The sequence below is a fragment of the Nyctereutes procyonoides genome, unplaced genomic scaffold (genome assembly GCF_905146905.1).
Source record: "Nyctereutes procyonoides isolate TBG_1078 unplaced genomic scaffold, NYPRO_anot_genome, whole genome shotgun sequence".
Lineage (NCBI taxonomy): Eukaryota > Metazoa > Chordata > Mammalia > Carnivora > Canidae > Nyctereutes > Nyctereutes procyonoides.
The window spans coordinates 43,345,490-43,365,353 of record NW_026575133.1 but is presented as its reverse complement, the minus strand read 5'-3'; the positions used below and the strand labels follow the sequence as shown (position 1 = coordinate 43,365,353).

General features: G+C 42.5%; 1 protein-coding gene across 1 annotated transcript in view; it reads right to left on the bottom strand.

Moving 5' to 3' along the window:
• DNER (delta/notch like EGF repeat containing) overlaps nucleotides 1-19,864 on the bottom strand; it is a 312,689-nt gene that overhangs the window by 62,032 nt on the left and 230,793 nt on the right. The window contains exon 8 of the mRNA XM_055345842.1: nucleotides 1,187-1,411. Within this exon, the coding sequence (XP_055201817.1) occupies nucleotides 1,187-1,411 (225 nt within the window). The remainder of the gene's footprint in view (nucleotides 1-1,186; nucleotides 1,412-19,864) is intronic.

Below are 19,864 nucleotides of genomic sequence, written 5' to 3'. Positions count from 1 at the left end.
TGCATTCAGTCCCCTGCTGGGCATGTGGCCACAGGGACACGACTGAAGCAAGTATGATGTAATTCATAAATGCGGCTCAGCACTATCTACCTTGCACGAGGGGGCACTGAAAGAACCAGAGATGTGAAGCTCAAAATGATGAAAGATCCATGCTCACTGAATGGTGGTTTTGGGCCATCATGGTTACACAAAGGTCACTGATAAAATATACTTCCTCCTACCCCCCAATGAGGAGAAAGACAATTAATATAATGTTTTAAAACCCAGGCAAGTGATTTCAACAGTGACTGTTGGAATTCAGAGAGAGGAAATCATATTTGGCCCAGAAGGAGGAGTTTGCAGGTGACACTGGGTGACAGGGGAAGGCACTGAGCGAGCAGAATTGGGATTCAAACAAAACCAGGGAACAGGCCTCCACACTGATGGGTCAGGAACATATGGAGGAGGATTCGCATTTCAAAGTATTCTGAAGACCTAGCTTGCCCGAGTATGGAGACACCGGCAGAACAGAAGACACCAGAAAGAGCCACCAGTGTGCTTCTTTTTCAGGACCACAGAGGTAGGTTGTGCAGACACAGATTTTGACTAGGAATCCCTCTTATCTCTGAGTCCCACAATTTACACGATTAAAAAAGAAATCAGTAAAATGCAGATGATCTTTGGAAAGTGAATGCCGGAACTTCTGAACATTTGCGGAGGGAGTCACAGGTCCTATAACACACTGTGTGCACAGAGCAAGAATTTCAATAGATGAGAAAATTCAAAATGGATTGCGTCTTGCTTTTTATGCCCAATAAATGGAAAAACATACTCCATTAACCTACCAACACGGTATTAAAAGATATGCAATCCAGTAAGAGCTCTGAAATGACCTCCAGTAAATCGTTAAAAAACAATTAAGCTGTTAGGAGATGAAGCCTGTTGTTCATTTTCTTATTTTGCTTACTTGCATTTTTTTTTATTTTTTCACAATGACGGTCAACTGCTCGTGAAGGGGGGCATAAGGGTGTTTTCAAACCCCGGCCACGAGTCAGTCTAAAGACAAAGTGGGTCATGCATGAGTGGCGTGCGCTTACATGGACAAGTGAACGCATTCCAGGAGCAAACATCTGCTTGGATGCAAAAGAGAAGTTATAAATTGGGGGGGGGGGGGGAGCAAGGATTTGCATTCCATGATGGTACCAACCTGGATCACAGAGGCATTTGTAGCTGGTGCCCACGCTGCGGCAGGTGCCATGGGCGCAGGGGCTGAGCGCGCAGAAGTCCACCAGCTGGGCACACGCCGGCCCCGTGAAACCCGCGCTGCAGCGGCAGCTGAAGTGCACACCGTCCGCGTGGCAGGTGCCGTTGTTCTGGCACGGGGATGAGGCACACGGGTCCACCTTTTCTTCGCAGGCCGAGCCGAAGTATCCTGCCCGAAAACACAGACAGGGGGATGGGTGAAAAAGCAATTAAACCGTGTTCACATGTCTTGCTAACAAACCGGGTCCATAGTTCTTAAATGTTCCCCATGGTGAAGCGATCAATTCACCGAGCAGTTTCCAGGTAGTGACAACCCAACGATATGGGTAAGGCAGGTCTTCTTAGCTTTGGGACCCGGGGGTTAAAATATGAAGCTCTGTGCTTCCAGTCTGCTGCAATGTAAGATATAGACCTACTTAGATGGACAGACATCCAAGGACCAGAATACATTTATAGGTATACAGGTGCATGTGCATGTGTATGTGTGTATGTAGTCTAGAAAGATGCCAAAAATAATGGTGATTACCAGGAAGGTGGGATTGGGGTCAGTGGAGGGCTCTGTCCTCTTATTTTATACATATTGCTGGGGGGAAAGGTATTCCTTACCTTTGCTTCAAAAAATATATAATCCTGAATTTCAAAAATAAATCCCATATAAATAGGAAACAATGAAAAAATCTCCCACCCGTATCCCTTATACCCCATTCTTCTCTCTAGAAGCAGCCACTCTTAGCAGTTGCTTGAATATATATATATATATTTTTAAGGTGGTTACTATAATGAATGAACTATGGTGTGTCCATATAATGGAATACTATCCAGCAATAAAAGGGAAGCTAAGTTCTGACTCGTGCTACAATGTGGATGCATCTTGAAAAATAATGTTAGCTGAAAGAAAGCAGTTGAAAACCAACACATATTACATGAGTCCACTTATAAGAAATGTCCAGGGGCACCTGGGTGGCTCAGTCAGTTAACTGTCTGCGTTCGGCTCAGGTCATGATCCCACAGTCCTGGGGTCAAGCCCCGCATCAGTCTCCCTGCTCAGTGGGGAGCCTGCTTCTTCCTCTCTCTCTGTCTGTGCATGCGTGCACACACTATCTCTCTCTCTCTCTCTCTCTGTTAAATAAATAAATAAATAAATAAATAAATAAATAAATAAATAATCAAGAAAGAAAGAAAGAAAGAAAGAAAGAAAGAAAGAAAGAAAGAAAGAAAAAGGAAAGGAAAAGAAAGGAATGTCTAGAAAAAGCAAATCTATAGATATAGAAAATAGATTGGTGCTTGCCTGAGGCTAAGTAGGAAGAGGGACTGACCTTGAATGGCCTATAGGTTTGTATAACCATGTAGGGACTTCAAATGCTTTAGTAAAACCTATTCTTTTCACAGTATAAGAGCAGCTTGAAAATTAATTGAAGATGGTTAGAAACAAAGTTAAATAATTTTACTAATAGACAGTTTTTATTCCGATATTCTCTTCCACTTTTCTTGTCTACATTTTTTTAAAGATTCTATTTATTTATTTGAGAGAGAGCATAACAACTCGAACTGGGTAGGGTGAGGGGAGCATAAGCATAGAGAGAAGCAGACTCCCTGCTGAGCAGGGAGCCTGATGGGGGATTCGATCCCAGGACGCTGGGATCATGACCTGAGCTGAAGGTAGATGATTAAGTGACTGAGCCACTCAGGCGCCCATTTTTGTCTACATTTAAGTTTGTATTTACCCATCTTCACATAGAACTCCTGGCAATATTGGCAATCTCTGATGTTACTGTTAAGGACACGGTGAATATATAAAACAAACAAAAATAGCTCCCAGACTTCATTATCTGAAGCATCCCTCATAAATTGGCATAATCAACTTGGTATTTTTCCATACAGAAATAGAAAACTTTTTCAAAATCCAATCCTATTCAACATTTTATAAAGTTCCTGGTAGTGTTTAAATTTTAGAAATCGTACTAAAAATGTCTCACATCAGTTTTAATAACACTTGAATTCTCCAAAGAGTCCCTTCACAGCCTAGAGTGAAATATAATTCCATCTTTCACGAGATGTGTCCCATTTTACTTCAACTGAAAAGGAGATACTTCAATACTTATCACCATAGGACAAACACCGACCAGAGCAAGCCCCCACCTCTCTAATCTGCTGCCTCATCCAGAAAAGAGCTGAAATTATTTTCTTCAGAAAGTCATTGTGGGTTCTAAAAAGGTAATGTAGCAAAATTCCTGAAAGAGCTCCTGTTCCAATGCTGAATAAATGAATTAAATAAAAAATGGTAAGAAAAACAATAGTGGACGTCTCCGGGGGGCTGCTGTGCACCAGGTGATTCTAAGCCTTATCATTTCCCTGTAATCTGCATTATTTCACTGTAATCGTATGGTGAAAGAACACTTAGTAGTTCTACTTAACAGAGGAGACAGTGGTGACACAGAAACATCAAGTAGCCTGTTGAAGTGTTCGTAGCTAGTAGACGGCAGAGCTCAATGCAAAGCCCAAGCTCTTAATACTCTACAATGCTGCACAGAAGAGAAGTCAGTGTTGGGCCACTAGAGGTGTTAAGATGTGTAAACACAACCAGAACTCGTGTTTCTATCTGGTTTGTATCTGGGTGGAAAAAGAAAGAGGAGATTCATCAATCAAGTCAAATTTGTAAACAAATACAAATTTTAGAAAGGCAATCACTCTAGATCCATGTTGATAGACTCCATGACAAATATTCACATAAAACACATAGAATATTCCAAGCGGAGAGAAAGATGAGTAAATAGGCAAGGAGATGTGAAGGGTCATGCCTGGGGAGAGCCCCTATTTCAAGAAGGTCAAGGGTAGGGTGAAAAGTGAACATAAGTGAGGGCCCTGGTCAGAGGCCAGATGGAGAACAGTCTTGTACGCCTCAGTAACGAGTCTGCATCTCATTCTGAAGCCACGGGACATCATCTATTCATGTGTTTTTGATATTCCTAATTGCAAGCAGTGTGGAGAGTGAATTAGTGGCAATCAAGACCGGAAGCTGGAAACCAGGTGTTGACTAGCATAATTGGGGTGAAAGGTGATGAGGAACAATTTGTGGCACTCGGGATGAAGAATGTGAGACGGACGGTAAATGATTTCACAAATGACACTATCCGTTCAGGGACCAATGAGACGGCGGAAGAATGAAAGGGAGGGGAGAGCCTAGGGACACAAGGTAACAGAAGCCTTAAACTCAAATGCCAGCAGGAATCAGGCAGGCAGTGTTGATGACAGAAGTGGGACGGTTGTAAGACTGCAGGGTGTGGCAGGGACTGTGCCAACTGGAGAATGCATGCCCTCGGAGTGCCTTCCAAAGGGGGTGCTGCTACTCACCTGCAGCCAACTGCTGCCACCTTGAAGGCAGATCCTGTTGCCAGCTCTTCTGAATTTTCAAGAAATATCTGAAACCTAGATTATTGTTTGAACCCCTCCTCTTTTAAAATGTTGATGAGTCATTTCTCTGGGAAATAAAACATGTCTGTGGGCCCTGGACATACCTTCTCTGTGTGACTTAGTGTGAGGCACAGGCTTGGGAGCCAAAGGGAACTGGGCTTGAACACCATGTCTGCCCATGAGTAACTGTGAGTCCTTGGGCAAGTCCTTAATCATCTTGACCTTACGTCTCTGCATTCATAGAATGGGCATGATGATGCTGACAACATATGGTTTTTACGAAGCTTAAATGAAAACCTCTGCAAACTATTTGGCACAGTGACTGGCAAATAACAAGTGTTCGGTAAGAAGCAGCTATTATTGTGGTTTTCCAGACTGGGGTACAGTGTGGATGGTTTTGTTACCAACTGCAATGGTAAACAGAAAAGGAGATTCCCAGCGAATGATGAGCTTGGCTTTGTGCATGTTGACTTGAGGTACTTTCTTTTATAAATATTTTATTTGTTTGAGAGAGAGAAGGAAAAAGAGCACAGGCAGTGGGGAAGAGCAGAAGAGGGAGAAGATGACTCCTCACTGAGCAGGGAGCCCGACATGGGGCTCGATCCCATGACCCTGAGATCATGACTAGAGCCAATGGCATATGCTCTTAGCTGACTAAGCCACCCAGGTGCCCTGATTTGAGGTGTTTTTGTGGTTGTTTAGGAGTCAGTTAACTCTGCAGATCTAGTGCTCAGGAAAGAGGTATGAAGTAGAGGACATAGACTGGGGGTCAAACACATATGGATGGGAATCAAATTCATAGGTGTGGATGCTAACCCTTGAGGCAAGTACCCGATGGTGATGGCACCCTGATCTCAGATTTCTCAGCCTCCATTCCTGTGGGAAATAAATTAAGCCAACCATCTATGGCATTCTGTCATAGAAGTCCGAGCTAAGACTTGCTTTGACCAGCAAATTCTACTTCCATTACCCAAGCAATTGTTATCTTATTAATGTGACATCCTTTGTAAAGGACTCACACCACCTGTAGCCACCTTTTAAATGACCTTCCAAAAAGAGAAAGGGACAAAGTTTTATAACACAAAGAAGGCAGAGCCAGAAAAACCAAAGTTTGGATCTTCTTACTAGCTGTGTGACCTTCGGCAAAGTACTTAATCCTTTTGTGCTTTAATTTTCTTGCATGCAAAATGAGGACAATGTCTGCCGTGTAGGATCAAACAAGAAGGCAGCTGGTGCTCAATAAATGTTGGATTCTCCTTCCTTTAAGCAGTGGTTCTGGGGAAATTCCAGGTTTCCTGTACCCCCAGAGTTAGTGGTTATGGCAACGGGAGAAAGGTTGGCTTATCAGCCAATCTCTGGAACATAATCAAATTTCACGTGTGCATGAATCCTTCATGGCGGAGTCCCTGGATATACCTAAGAGGGAGTGTTTCAGAATCAGGTGGTGCCCACACACTCTTCTCCAAACCCATGCCCAGTTATTGGGCCATCCAGTGAGGCTGACAAACGGAGTTGGGGTCCTAGAGCAAACAGTGGTGGGAAGAGGTGATAGGCAGGCTTCTCTGGCAGCATTTCCACACAGCTGAAAAAAACAGCAGTGTCTGTTAATGGCAAACACTTGTCCATACCAAGCATTGTTCCAAGTGTTCTGGTTATATTAACTCATTTAACCCTAGTGTCAGTTCTATGAGCTAAGTACTATTATTTCCTTTTCAGATGGGTAAACAGAGGCTCAGAAAGATCAAGTCACTTGCCCAAGATTACACAGCTAGTACATGGCAGGGGTGGAGTTTGAACACAGGCAGTCTGACTCCCAATTTCAGGCTTCTAACCAGTACTTTTTGCCACAACACTTGACGTTTGGGGCACAGTAGAAGCGCCAAGAATGTGAAAACAGGTAATCCAGGATCTGTCAGAGTTCTGTCCCTTGCTGGCCATGTGTAGCAGAAAGGGTTTGTCATCTCTGATCTCTCTCTCCTCTGTTTTCACTGCAGTAGGACATCTGGTCACCTAGCTACACCGAATAATGGCTACATGTGCAAGTCTCCTTTATAGCTAGATGTAAACCTACAACTACATTCTGGATAATGGGATATAAATGGAAATCTCTTGAGGTTGCTTCTGAGAAGCTTCCTTAAAAAAGAGTTGGCATGCACTCTTTGCCCTGTTTTATTTTATCCCTTCATTCATTCTACTGCCTGAACCATAGTGATGAGGTCTGAGTTTTTTCCCAATTTGGCAGAAAATAACCCAAACACAATAATGCTCAGTGTAATCCAGGAAGGATAAATTCAAAGAAAATGAACAAGTACATCATAGTCAAAATTCTGAATACCAAAAATTAGAAAAAAATATTAAAAGTATCCAGAAGAAAAAAGTCAAAATACATACACTGAACAATGAAAAGAATTACAGGCAACTTTTCATTAGGATCTATGAAGGCAAAAGACAAAATTACCTCCTTAAGGCACTGAAAGAATAAACCTATCTCCAAGAACTCTATTTCCAGGGAAAATAACTTTAAATAATGAAGGTAAATTAAGACATTTTCTAATGGAGAACAGCTCAGAGAATTTGTTGCCAACATATCCACCTTACTACAAAAGCATTAAGGAATGTTATTAGAGAGAATGGAAATGAGGATATAGATGAAAACTCAAGTTTATAGGAAGAAATAAAGAACACTGAAAATGATACATTTGGGGATAAGTTGTTTTTTCCTTTTCTTTAAAAACAATGATCTATTTAAAGATTTCTTTTATTTATTTATTTATTTATTTATTTATTTATTTATTTATTTATTTAGAGATAGAGTGTGCAGGTGCTTGCATACACACAAGCGGGGGAGGGAGAAGGAGCAGAGAGAGAATCCCAAAGAGACTCCCCGCTGAGCTCAGAACTCAAAGCTGGGCTTGATCTCAGGACCCCAGGCTCATGACCTGAGCCAAAATCAAGATTCAGATGCCCAACCAACTGAGCTAACCAGACACCCCTTAAACAACTCACTACTTAAATAAAAATTAACAACATTGAATAATGATGTTATAACACACTTAGAATGAAAATACGTGACAACAATAGAATAAATAATGGGGGGGTGGTTGATAGAATTATACTGTCATTAGATACTATAGTACTCAGAGCAACCATTAAATAAAAACAAAAAAATTAAGAACCAAAACAATGAGAGAAAACAAAGATATCGCTAAAAAGCCAACTGAAGAGAAAAAAAATTTTCTGAATTTTTGATTTTCCCAAAAGAAGGAAAGAAAGGAAAAGTAAAACAAAGAACGTAGAGGATGAACAGAAAACGAACAGCATCCAGTGCTCTCAATAACTGCATTGAATATAAATAACTAACAACGCAGAGATTGTCAGACTGAACAAAAAAGCAGGACCGAATTACACGTGCTCTAAGAGAAATCCATTTTAAATAAAAATAAAAAATAAAATTAAATAAATAAATAAAGATTGATGTGAAAAGATGAGAGAAGATATGGAAAAAATAGTGTTAAGAAAGCTAGTGTAGGGAGCCTGGGTAGCTCAGTTGGTTAAGTGTCTACCTCCAGCTCAGGTCATGATCCCAAGGTTCTGGGATCGAGTCCCACATCGGGCTCCCTGCCCCATAGGGAGCCTGCTTCTCCCTCTCCCTCTGCCTCTGCCTGCTGCTCCTCCTGCTTGTGCTCTCTTTCTCTGTCAAATAAATAAATAAAATCTTTTAAAAAGCAAGCAAGCAAGCTAGCGTGATAATACTATATCAGAAAAGGTGGACTTTAAGACCAGGAGCATTATCAGAGGTAAGGAGGATCATTTAACATGAAAATGTGGGCAATCCATCAGGAAGATATAACAACCCTAAATGTACAGACACCTAATAAAAGAACTTCGATACACACACACACACACACACAAAACTGCCAGAGGGGAAAACCAACCCCATCAGAGAAGGACCTCTTTCTTATTACCTCAAGTGACAGAATGAGCTCATGTCCACAATATTTCCAAACACTATTGAACCATCTTGACCTAATTAATATTACTACAAAACTATACCCAAAGACTCATAACACAAATTCCTTACAACATGCACATGAAACAAGTCAGCCATTTCGATACAGGTGAGAAAATCATTTGACAAAAATCAATGTCCATTAATTACTAAAACAGAGGCCATTATGCCCTCCATCAGACAGGGCATAAACAAAAAATTTGCAGGGAACTTCACATTTAATGGTGAAATAACAGGTAGTTTCCTCTAAGATAGAGAATAAACCAAAGGAAACCATTTTCTTTGTACAAATTGACAAAGAGACTCTAATTCGTATCAACATGCCAGGAACCCAGAAAACCCAAAACAATATTGAAAAAGGGAAAAAAAGACAAACTTGGAGGACTTACCCTAGCTGACTTTTTAATTTTATTTTATTTATTTGAGAGAGAGAGAGAGAGAGTGCATGAGTGGGGGAGAGTGGGGCAGGGGGAAAGGTGGGGACAGAAGGAGACGTGGGGAACCTGACACAGGCCTCATCCCAGGGTCCTGGGATCATGACCTGAGCCAAAGGCAGACACTTAACCCACTGAGCTAGCCAGGCACTCCTACCTTAGCTGATTTCTAAACTTGGTATAAAGCTACAGTTATTCGGGGTGCCTACTGTTTGCAAATAAACCAAATTCTAAACCAATACCAGTGCAATCAAATAACTAGCTCTTTTTTGATATCTTAGCTTCCTCATTTGTTAAAAATAGAGACAATAAGACAGCTGTATAAATCAAATAATTATAGTGAGAGGGAAAAAAAGAGGAATCAGTGTTAACGGTAATAGCAAATACTGAGCTCTCATTGCATACCAGTCACTATTCTAAGCAATTGGCATCTATTGCTTTGATTTATCACAACCATTGGCTCAATCAGAGTCTACTATTATCCACTTTTACAGAAGAAGGCTTAGAGACTAGATATCAGAGAACTAGGCCAGGGACATCAACTGGTAAGTGAGAAAAGCAAGAGTCAAACTGAGGTCTATGTGACTCCACATCTCCGCTCTTAAGCCCCATGCTAGGCTGCCTCCTGTAAAAAAGTCTGTCTCAAAGCACTTGCAGACTTGAAGGTGCCATGCTAGCAAAAGAAAGTACGGCCTGATTAAACCCATCAGTATCCTAACTTCCTTAATTTAAGAACTTTAGAACATGGAAACCCCTTGTCAATTATGAACTTTGAACTCTGTGCATTTGAAATGCCCTGGGCCTCACGAGTTCTCAGTATTTCCAATATCACATGGAGGATATTTCAAAAAGATGATTATGAAACTTGAGTTCTACGGAATAAACATATCACATGTGCTTCCAAATCCTTATAAAACGAGCCAAACGTCATCATTAAAATGAGCCAAACGTCAGATTTGGACCCAGGATGCCAACCAATGCAGGCATGGCCTCCCCATCTGCTGATCGAGGCCAGATGTTGGCTAGTTTAAGGTTCTTGCCATAATAACATGTTACACGGGTGTTAATGTATAATTTAAATCAAAGCTGGCTTCTAACATGATTACTGATCACAGAAAGCTTGAATGTTACCTGAATGTAGTATCAAAATCTAAGCTGTAGCCCAGGTAGAAACAAAAACAATGTACATTCAAGTTCTAGATCTATAAATGAGTACCTGCATAAGTGATCCCCAAACAGATGTCGAGTTATAGGATCTGATTTCCCTGTGGAAAAATACAGAAGTCTGTGACTCAGAGCTAAGGCCCAGATTACTATAAAGTGCACTTCTGTGTCAATTTACAGAGCGCAGTGCGGTTCTGTGAGTGCTGGGAGAAAGGTACCTCCCCCCACAAGGTAGAGAAGGCCTTGGGGTCATCTGTAGCTGAGCACAGATTTCATCTTTCCAAGAAACGTTCTAAAAATGAACCACGATTTTCACTGTCCTGTTTTCTCCTCTGCCTGCCCCTCCCTCCCTCCGTCCCTCCTCCTCTTTCTCTCAACACAGACCCACATTGCATATAAAGAATTTCAAACTCCACATTCAATCTTAGGAACTTCCAGGCATTTGACTGTTCCTGCATCATGTTAGAACTCTAAAAGCAATTATTTTAGATAGCCTTCGGTAAAGTTTCGCTTTCTATTAACATAACTCTTTCAGAGCTTTGACAAGTCAATCTATCAATAATGATCTCTTAAAGTAAATGTTTTGGAAAATTCTTCTTGTAGAAGATGCAAACCAAATTAGTTATGGTGGCAAAGGCAAGAGGACTGGAGAATAAAATTTAACGTTCTTGGATTCATGGACACAATTCATGGACACAATCAGACTCCAAAACATGGAGAACAAACAGAATATTGCTTTGAGGAATATCGTACTATGAGTAATAAAAATAATAATAGTAGTGTTTCCAAACTGACCAAGAGATTAATAGATTAACTACACTGGAGAAATAACATGTGGTCCCAACTGGAACCTCATGAGCAAATGTATTGGGATTTATGATCCTACTCGAAGAATAGAAAATAAAAAAATTATTTAATAATGTTAATCAAAAAGGTGCAGAGAAAATGATGCAGATAGTGATGTTTCTTGTTTGCAATGGTTTCTTCCAAGTCATACAAACATCATATGATAGATATTAGAAAATGTTGGAAGGAAAACACAACAGCCCCAGAGAAAAACTCAAAACACATGGAAACGATGCCAGCAGTCAAGACACTTAAAACAACTCACTGCAACAATGGGAAAGTTTAGAGAAGGATGAAAGATTAAAGGATTAAAATGGAAAATAAACAAGACAGAACCATGCAAGAAATCTAAGGAAATAGGGGTTAATGCAAAACTATAATTTAGATAGCTGACTGCTGCTTCGAATTCTGTATTTGAACCAATATTTATATGAATATGCCTCTGGAGCATGTTACGTAAATAAAGAAATCAGCACCCTTGAGATATACAAGTGGTGGAAGTCAGACATTTGAAACCAAAGAAAACATTCCTGGATCATTTTAAGTTGCAAGACCATGAAGTCACTCTATGTAGAAAGCTCTGGAGATATCAGAAGCCTCTGCAGCATTGGCAAGGGGAAGTACGGAATACAGCGATACTGAAATCTTAACTTGTGATTTCGCTGGCTTGGTCAACAGTTCACGTACCAGATTGCTTCCTCTCCCCCAACCCCGTGTCTGACAAATCAGTGGATATTAATAGATTCTATCTTCGAAACACTTCCTGACCCCAAACACTGTTTGATCTCTGCCGCCACCACTCCAGTCAAAGCCACAATGATGTCTCTCCCTGTCTTAATAACAGTTTCCTCTGATGAGCTTCCCAATTCTATTTTACCCCTACAACCAATTTTCCGAACAGTAATAAGAATATTTTCTTCAAATGCCAACATTAGCATCATTTCTAATTGCTCTTAGAATCAAATATGTGCTTATCATCTGTGGGCGACACACCCTGATGGCTGTGACACCACGACACTGACATGATGACCCCTCTTTTTCTAGGAGCTGGCCCCATGGGCCTCCATTCAGTTCCCAGAAATGACAAGCCATTCCCCACCTAGACCCTCGCTGCATACCATTTGCACTGCATGAAGTTGCTGGTCCTATCTGCTTATACATGATGTTTTAGTTCTTGGCTTTTTTTTTTTTTAAGATTTTATTTATTTATTTGAGAGAGAGAAAAAGCAAGCACAAGCAGGGGTAGGAGCAGAGGGACAGAGAGAGAATCTCAAGCAGACTCCATGCTGAGAGTGGAGCTCAACACTGGGCTCGATCCCAGGACCCTGAGATCATGACCTGAGCCTAAGTCAAATGCTTAACTGACTAGCCACCCAGGTGCCCAGTCCCCGGGTTTAATGTTTGACAGGCAGGACTTCCCTGATCACCCCATTCTGGGTACATATCCCTTATTCTGTATCATAGTACCCTGTTTACTCTCTTCATGGCACGCTCCCGAATTCGTAATGACACGGTTGTGTTGGTCTACTTGTCTGTCGTCTGTCTCTCACTCCCAGCAAGACTATATGCTTCATGGGGGAGGAGCCACGTTAGTTGCTCAGCCTTGAGCCTCGGTACCCAGCACAGAGACCACTCAGCAAATATTTATGGAATAAATGAACAGCCGAATGAAGAGATGAGTGACAGAGGACATATTCTAACAGATTTGCTACACTAGTCAAACAGATTTGTTACACGGCACTATGAAAAGGATAAATGTTAGTCGTTAGCTGTTTTGATTACAGATATCTAAATGAGTAATCACTAAATCAAGATGAAGGCATGAGGGGCGCCTGGGTGGCTCAGTCAGTTAAGCATCTGACTCTTGGTTTCTGCTCAGGTCATGATCTCAGGGGCGTGGGATGGAGCCCAAGGTTGGGCTCCACGCCCAGCGTAGAGTCTGCTTCTCCAACTCCCTCTACCCCACCTCCCCCAACCCACGTGTGCAGGTGCTTTCTCTCTCTCTCTCTCTCTCTCTCTCTCTCTCTCTCTCTCTCTCCCCTTTTCAAAATAAATAAATAAAATAAAATAAAGAAAAGATGAGGACATGAAATTTGGTTCATCTAAGTGTCTTCATGAGCAGCAAAGGGAAGTAAGGAGAAGGAAGCATCTTGACTCTCAAAGAGCTTATTCTTTCAGAAGAGACCAGAAGGACATGTCTAGAATGATGATAAAATGACCAGAGGGAGTTATTTCTTTGCACAAGCACTGATGGAATGCTTCCAGCCCGGTGTGAGTTTGGAGGGACCGGCCCAGGCTGTCTCCACAGGAGGAGTGTGTGGCAATGGGCTCTAGGAGCTGCGGTGGTTCAAAAAAAGGAGGGATGGTCACAGGGGTGGGCAGGCCAGCAACACCTCACGGCAGAGCCAGGTTTTGCCTAGGGTCTCAAAGAAATCCCAAGATTTAGCTGGAAGGAGGAGGAGTGCTATTAGAATCAGAGAGGAGGTATCGGGCCGCTGTTTATGGAAAATATAACTGGGACCACATTCGTTCTGGTTCTAAGAAAGGGGACAGTTATGCAAGATACAAAGGAAAAGGAAGAAGGAAAAGCAATTATGAAACCCTAAAATGTAACAGACCCAAGATGATTGCATTTTTACAATGTGACTTTTAATCTGTAAGAAAATCCATTCGAGAGAATAAAAATCTCCGTGAGGACTTTTTCTTTAGCAGAACAAGAAGACACATTTAGATCTCAGAGAGGAAAATGAAAACTAGGAAATAGTCCGAGGAACGCTCGGTCAACTTTTCCTTAGTTTCGACTCAATAGATAAAAGACAGAAGAGACAACCCTCACAGGTAGATGGGTTACGAGAGCAAAAATAATTGGCTCTTAACAATGGAAATTCCAGGGTTTAGTCAAAGAGTTCCGGGTTGTCCTTTGGGCACTCGTTTTACCTCGACAGATGGAGACCAACCAGGTACCAGGCACTGCTTCGGACCTTAGATTGTAGGAGGAAAACAGACAATAGAAAGATAAGTAAATCGATATCATTAACTAGTGCTCCATGCGATGGAGACAGGTAAGAGGAGAGAATCCTGGGAGCTGTCAGAGGGAAGGAATGGCCCGAGGGAAAGATCCATAGTCCAGCCTGGAGCAAGGCTTCCAGCAAAGGCAGCATCAGGTGCAAATGCCCCAGGGAACATTGTGCTCTGAGGTGAATGGCGCCCCCTGGAGACCAATTCCAAGCCCCTGCTGTGTTTGAAGTACCTCAGGAGGCCAGTGGCTAGAAAGAGAAAAGCAGAAAGTAGTAAGAAATGAGGTCCAAGAGGAGCACCTGGGTGGCTGAGTGGTTGAGCATCTGCCCTTGGCTCAGGACACCCTGGATCCAGGACACCATCCTAGGATCAAGTCCCGCACCAGGATCCCCGCAGGGAGCCTGCTTCTCCCTCCCTATGTCTCTGTCTCTCATAAATAAATAAACAAACAAACAAACAAATAAAATCTTAAAAAAAAAAGTAAAAGAAATGAGGTCCAAGAGTTAGCCAGGTACATGTTGGCCCTATACCACACTTTGGGTGGTAAATCACCTGAGGTTTAAGAGGCAGGAGTGAGGGTGGCCCGGGTGGCTCAGCGGTTTAGTGCCACCTTCAGCCCAGGGCGTGATCCTGGAGACCCTGAATCGAGTCCCAGGTCGGGCTCCCTGCACGGAGCCTGCTTCTCCCTCTGCCTATGTCTCTTCTCCCTCTGCCTCTCTCCCTCTCTCTCTCTCTCTCATGAATAAATAAAATCTTTAAAAAAAAAAAAAAAGAAAAGGCAGGAGTGAAAACATGGGATCCACATTTTTAGACAGTCCTCTTTGCCTATTGTGTGGAGTACAGACTGCAGAGGACAAGAGCAGGTCAGAAAGAGAAGTCCGGAAGCTATTGCCGGAGTCCAGAGAGGAATCTGGAAGTCTGCAGGAGGCTGGGAGTCCTGGGCAAGCCACATAACCGTTCTCTCTGACATGAACAACAACAAGAAATTTGCCCTGTGAGATAGACAGAGGATCGCCTTATGCACAAGAGAAAAATAACATTTCAATTCTCTGTAAAGGGGACACCTGGGTGGCTCAGCGGTTTGGCGCCTGCCTTCGGCCCAGGGTGTGATCCTGGAGACCCAGGATTGAGTCCCACATCGGGCTCCCTGCATGGAGCCTGCTTCTCCCTCTGCCTGTGTCTCTGCCTCTCTCTCTCTGTGTGTGTGTGTGTGTCTCTCTCTCTCTGTCTCTCATGAATAAATAAATAAATTCAAAAAAAAATCTCTGTAGAAATTCTGAGTCTGGAGAAAAAAAAAACAAAAGAAAAAGAAAGGTAAGAAGTAAGCAATGGAACATGGAAGGGAGACAGAGGTACTGAGTACCCACCTATCCTGTACAACCCCACAGCTCCATGAGATGTGCATTACCTTTTACATATTTTGAAGCTGAAGTCCAGAGGGTTAAGTAATGTGACCAAAGCCGTCTGCTAATCTAAAGAAGTGAATTTCAATGCAGATCTGTCCTCTAAATGACATGAATTTTGAGCCTTCATTTCTCCATCTGCTTCAACAGAAATGACTCTTATTTTCATGAATTTTATATATTCTGACGTGTGGCGACACCTGGCACCATGCAGGGTCCCCCTGCATACAAAGAACACCACCGGGGTTAATCCCTGAAAGAACTCACTCTGTGATCTTCAGTCGCAGAGGTCCTCAGCCCTGACTGCACACTGGAACCCCTAGAGAGCTTTGAAAAATTCAATGCTGGGTTTCCCACCCCCTGGAATACTAACTTAATTGGCCCAGGGTGGAGGCCTGCTGCCATCAGGATTGTTTTTAAGGAGAATGCACCTTTCCTTTACACAGTTCTTTTTCTCTGCTTGGTGGCCACAGACTTTCTATTTAGTCCCAAAGAATAAAATGTATAAACTACTGTCACATTTCATAATTGTCTTTTTTCTCCCAACAAACACAGATTTACTTTTCCTTGATTGTGACAACTATACACTAAATTTCCTCTAAGAAGCTGGCCCTTTTCTCAGCCCTTAGAGCTGAGAAAATTGCAGGGAATTGACTCCAAATGTCAGCTCCAAGAGTGGCTTTGTGTCTGAGACTTGATCCTCCCAAAGCAGTATATACCATGGCCACAATGAGTAGTTCAATGGTGGGCAATGTCTCAATTCGGAATGATCTAAGTCAGCCCCATGGATTCTTCTAGGAGAAGACAAACTCTTCCCTACCCAATCTTGAGAATGAAGCCAACAGCGGAAAGACTGCTGGAGAGATTAAAAACTCAGACTTGATGACATTATGTGAGCTTCTGGATCAAGCCATGCTTGAATTCATCCTGCATATTTACTACAGAGCCAGTACACTCCTCTTTTTTTTTTTTTTCATTTTCTGATCTGTTTGAGTTATCTATTATTTTTAAATTGAGATTTTTAATGGATACAGAGATGCTGTAAAAGTTACTTTGTAGGAAAAACAAAAAGCTACTGCATTAGCCTAGTCCATCCTCTGATAAAACATAACTGATTAGAAATAATGAATGGATGATAAGAGTAAGGGGAAAGACAGATACTCAAGAGCAGCTGTGGTCTGAGGAGATGAGGAAAGACAAAGAGATTTTCACAAGTGTGTCTCTGAGCTAGATGTAATATAAACCCTCTCAGAATTCTCAAAGACTTCAATTAGAAGATGAGGGATGCTGGGTTTTTTTCTAATTGCTTGGGATTTCTTCAACTGGGTCTCACCTCTGCAACTGGACCACAAGATCTCCAGGTTCACAAAAGTTATATACAACTTTGTGAGCCTTTGTTTGTCCTAAGGAAGCAGATGACCTAATGCATAAAAAAAAATATATGTACAGAATGTTCTCTGCAACGTGATAAAAAAAAAAAAACAGCAAAAAAAGAACCTAAATATACCTTTTGCAGACTCCATTTCCTCAGCGATGCCAAAGGGTGGCATTCCTCGTTTTGTCCTGGACACGCTCCCCTTCCCCACTGTGTGCTTGCTCTGGGTGGCCTCCCACAAGCCCACAGCTGAGATTTGGCCCTGGATGTAGAAATTTCTCCACTTGACCTCTCCTGCCCACCGCTCTCTCCCACACTTCGGGTTCATGCATTCAGCTGACTGCTCAATGTTTCTTCTGGATGTTCCTTGGGTTCATTAAATTCATGTCCCAAATGGAACTCCTCTCCTCTCAAAGCTGCTCACCACCCCACACAGCACCCCCATATATGCAGTTGCCTAACACTTTCTGAAAGCTGGGTTGTCCATGGTCCCTCTCCTCCTCCTCCTCCTCCTCCTCCTCCTCTTACAGCCAGTCTGTCCCTTTCTATCTCCATCATCCCTAATTCAATCCACCACTATTGCTCACCTAAATTACTGTAACAGGTTCCAACCAGGGTTCTCTGACACTTGTCCTCCTCTAATCCATTACTCCTCCTTGAGCCATGGTAGTTTCTCCGAAATGCCAAAGTTCTGCTCCTCCTCTGCTAAAACTAATCATGGTGTCCTCCCCTGCTATCTGGGGTGGAGTCCAATCCCCTTGTCACGGGTGGGAAGGCCTGCCGAGCTGGCTTCTACTTCAGCCACTAGTCCATACCATCTCTCCATCACGTTCTGCATTACAGCTCTCTCTGCTGAGCAACATTTTGTTCCTCAAAATGGCACCCTCTCTCTCCCCTACCTTCACACATGGTGTCAGTGTTCTCTTCCTGGGAGACTCGGTCCTTTGCCCACACCCCTAACTTCCTCATCTTGGTGATACCTTGGGTGTCCGCTGAAACATCACTTCCCTTAGAACATTTCCTGACTTCCTTCCAGCCCCCAGTCTGGGTTTGTGGGGGAGGGGTCCCTCTCCAACCACTGGACCACCCCAGTAGTGCCCAGTCATATATCTGGTCATAGCATCTGCACTGTCTCTCACACCCACTATCCCACGAGATCATGAGCCAGAGCCTCATCTGTCTTGTTCACGCCTAGATCCCTCGTCATTAGCACAGTAACTGCCACAAAGTAGGTAATCGATAAATAGTGTGTGGATGATTAAGTCTTTCATTAAATACATTATGCCACATTCATATGATGGAATAAAATGCAGCCATTAATAACAATTCTTTAGGAAAATAACGAACGATACAAGAGAACATTTGGAACACATTGTTCAGTTGAAGCAGCTCATTACAAAAGAGAATGCACAGTAAGATCCAACTTTAGCTTTCTAAAATGCACATTAAAAAAAGAGACTTCAAAGATATTTGCCTAAAATTCAAAGTGATCTCTCTTGGGGGATGGAATTATAGGTGTGTTTCTTTTTTTTTTTTCCTTTGAGCTCATTTGAGAGCATAAGTTTCTCTGAGAGTGAAGACAAAAATGATAAAAATGATTTAAAATGTTATATAAAGTCCCAGACTGTCACAGAGCAGGTGGTGATGGTCAAATGCATTGAGAGGTGACAGTGGTGAGACTAGCCCATGTGCCTGCCCTGCTGTGCGGTGACCAGATGCATTACTAAGTGTCTACTATTTGCGAGCCGAAAGTGAGGAAGGGACAAGCTCTTCATATAAATTATAATTAAATATGACTGGGGCAATTAGAAAGAAGAGCAGTGGGAAATGCTTCGAGAAGGGGCTATGTGCAGGGAGGGGAAGCCTAAGCCTCTACCTCTGGTGGCCTTTTATCAGTATGACATCAGGTCACAGGACATAAGAAATCAGGTTGGAAAAAAACAAGTCAGAGAAGAGCTTAGTTAATCAAAAATAGAATATGATAAAGTAATTAATCAACATTCTTCTACTTTCATAGCTGTGTGCATGTTCAGCTCTCTGAGGCCGGGTCTCTCTGTCACTCCTACCTTAACAGGCTCACAGGACTTGGAGCCCAGATCTAAACTGTTCATAATAAGACCCAGGACCACATCACATGGTACTTTGGTCCAAGTCAGACAAAAATTTCACTCTAGCCTCCTCCGACTCTCTAAAATAGGGAATATATATATATATATATATACATATGGAGATAAATTCTGCTTCAGGGAGAAATAAAAAATTATACTGACTTTTAGGATATTTGTATTTCTATTGTAAAGGATCGTTGGGGATGCCTGGGTGGCTCAGCAGTTTGTGCCTGCCTTTGGCCCAGGGTGTGATCCTGGGGTCCCAGGATCGAGTCCCACATCAGGCTCCCTGCATGGACCCTGCTTCTCCCTCTACCTGTGTCTCTGCTTCCCTCTGTGTGTCTCTCATGAATAAATAGTAAAATCTTAAAAAAAAAAAAAAAAAAGGATCGTGGTTGCTGTTAAAGGCAATTACATGAACATTCTGCTTCTGATACAGAGACGTAAGTTTTGTTTTTTTTTTTTTGTTTTTTTTTTAGCAGATTTTCCACAAAGAGCAACTGTAAACTCCAGACCAAATAACCCCAGGACTACGTGGCTCTAGAACGTGAACAAAAGCAGACAGGTTTTGGAGGAAAGTCAGAATGCAGAGGCAGCAGTCAACAAGGGGTGAGTTTCACGTCCAGGGAGCGCCACCCCCAAGGCAGCCTCAGGTGTGACTATGGCCCAGGGACACAAAGATGCTAGTGTTAAACCTGCTCTCTCTGCCCAAAGGGACCCCAGGAAGGAGCTTGACACAGGCATACTCCAAGGAGTCAGAAAGGGTCCTAGGAAAGAAGAGAGCCACAGAAGGGATCCCCAGATTCTGTATATGAAATCTACCCATGTCTCCTTTGACCCCGAATTCATGCTGA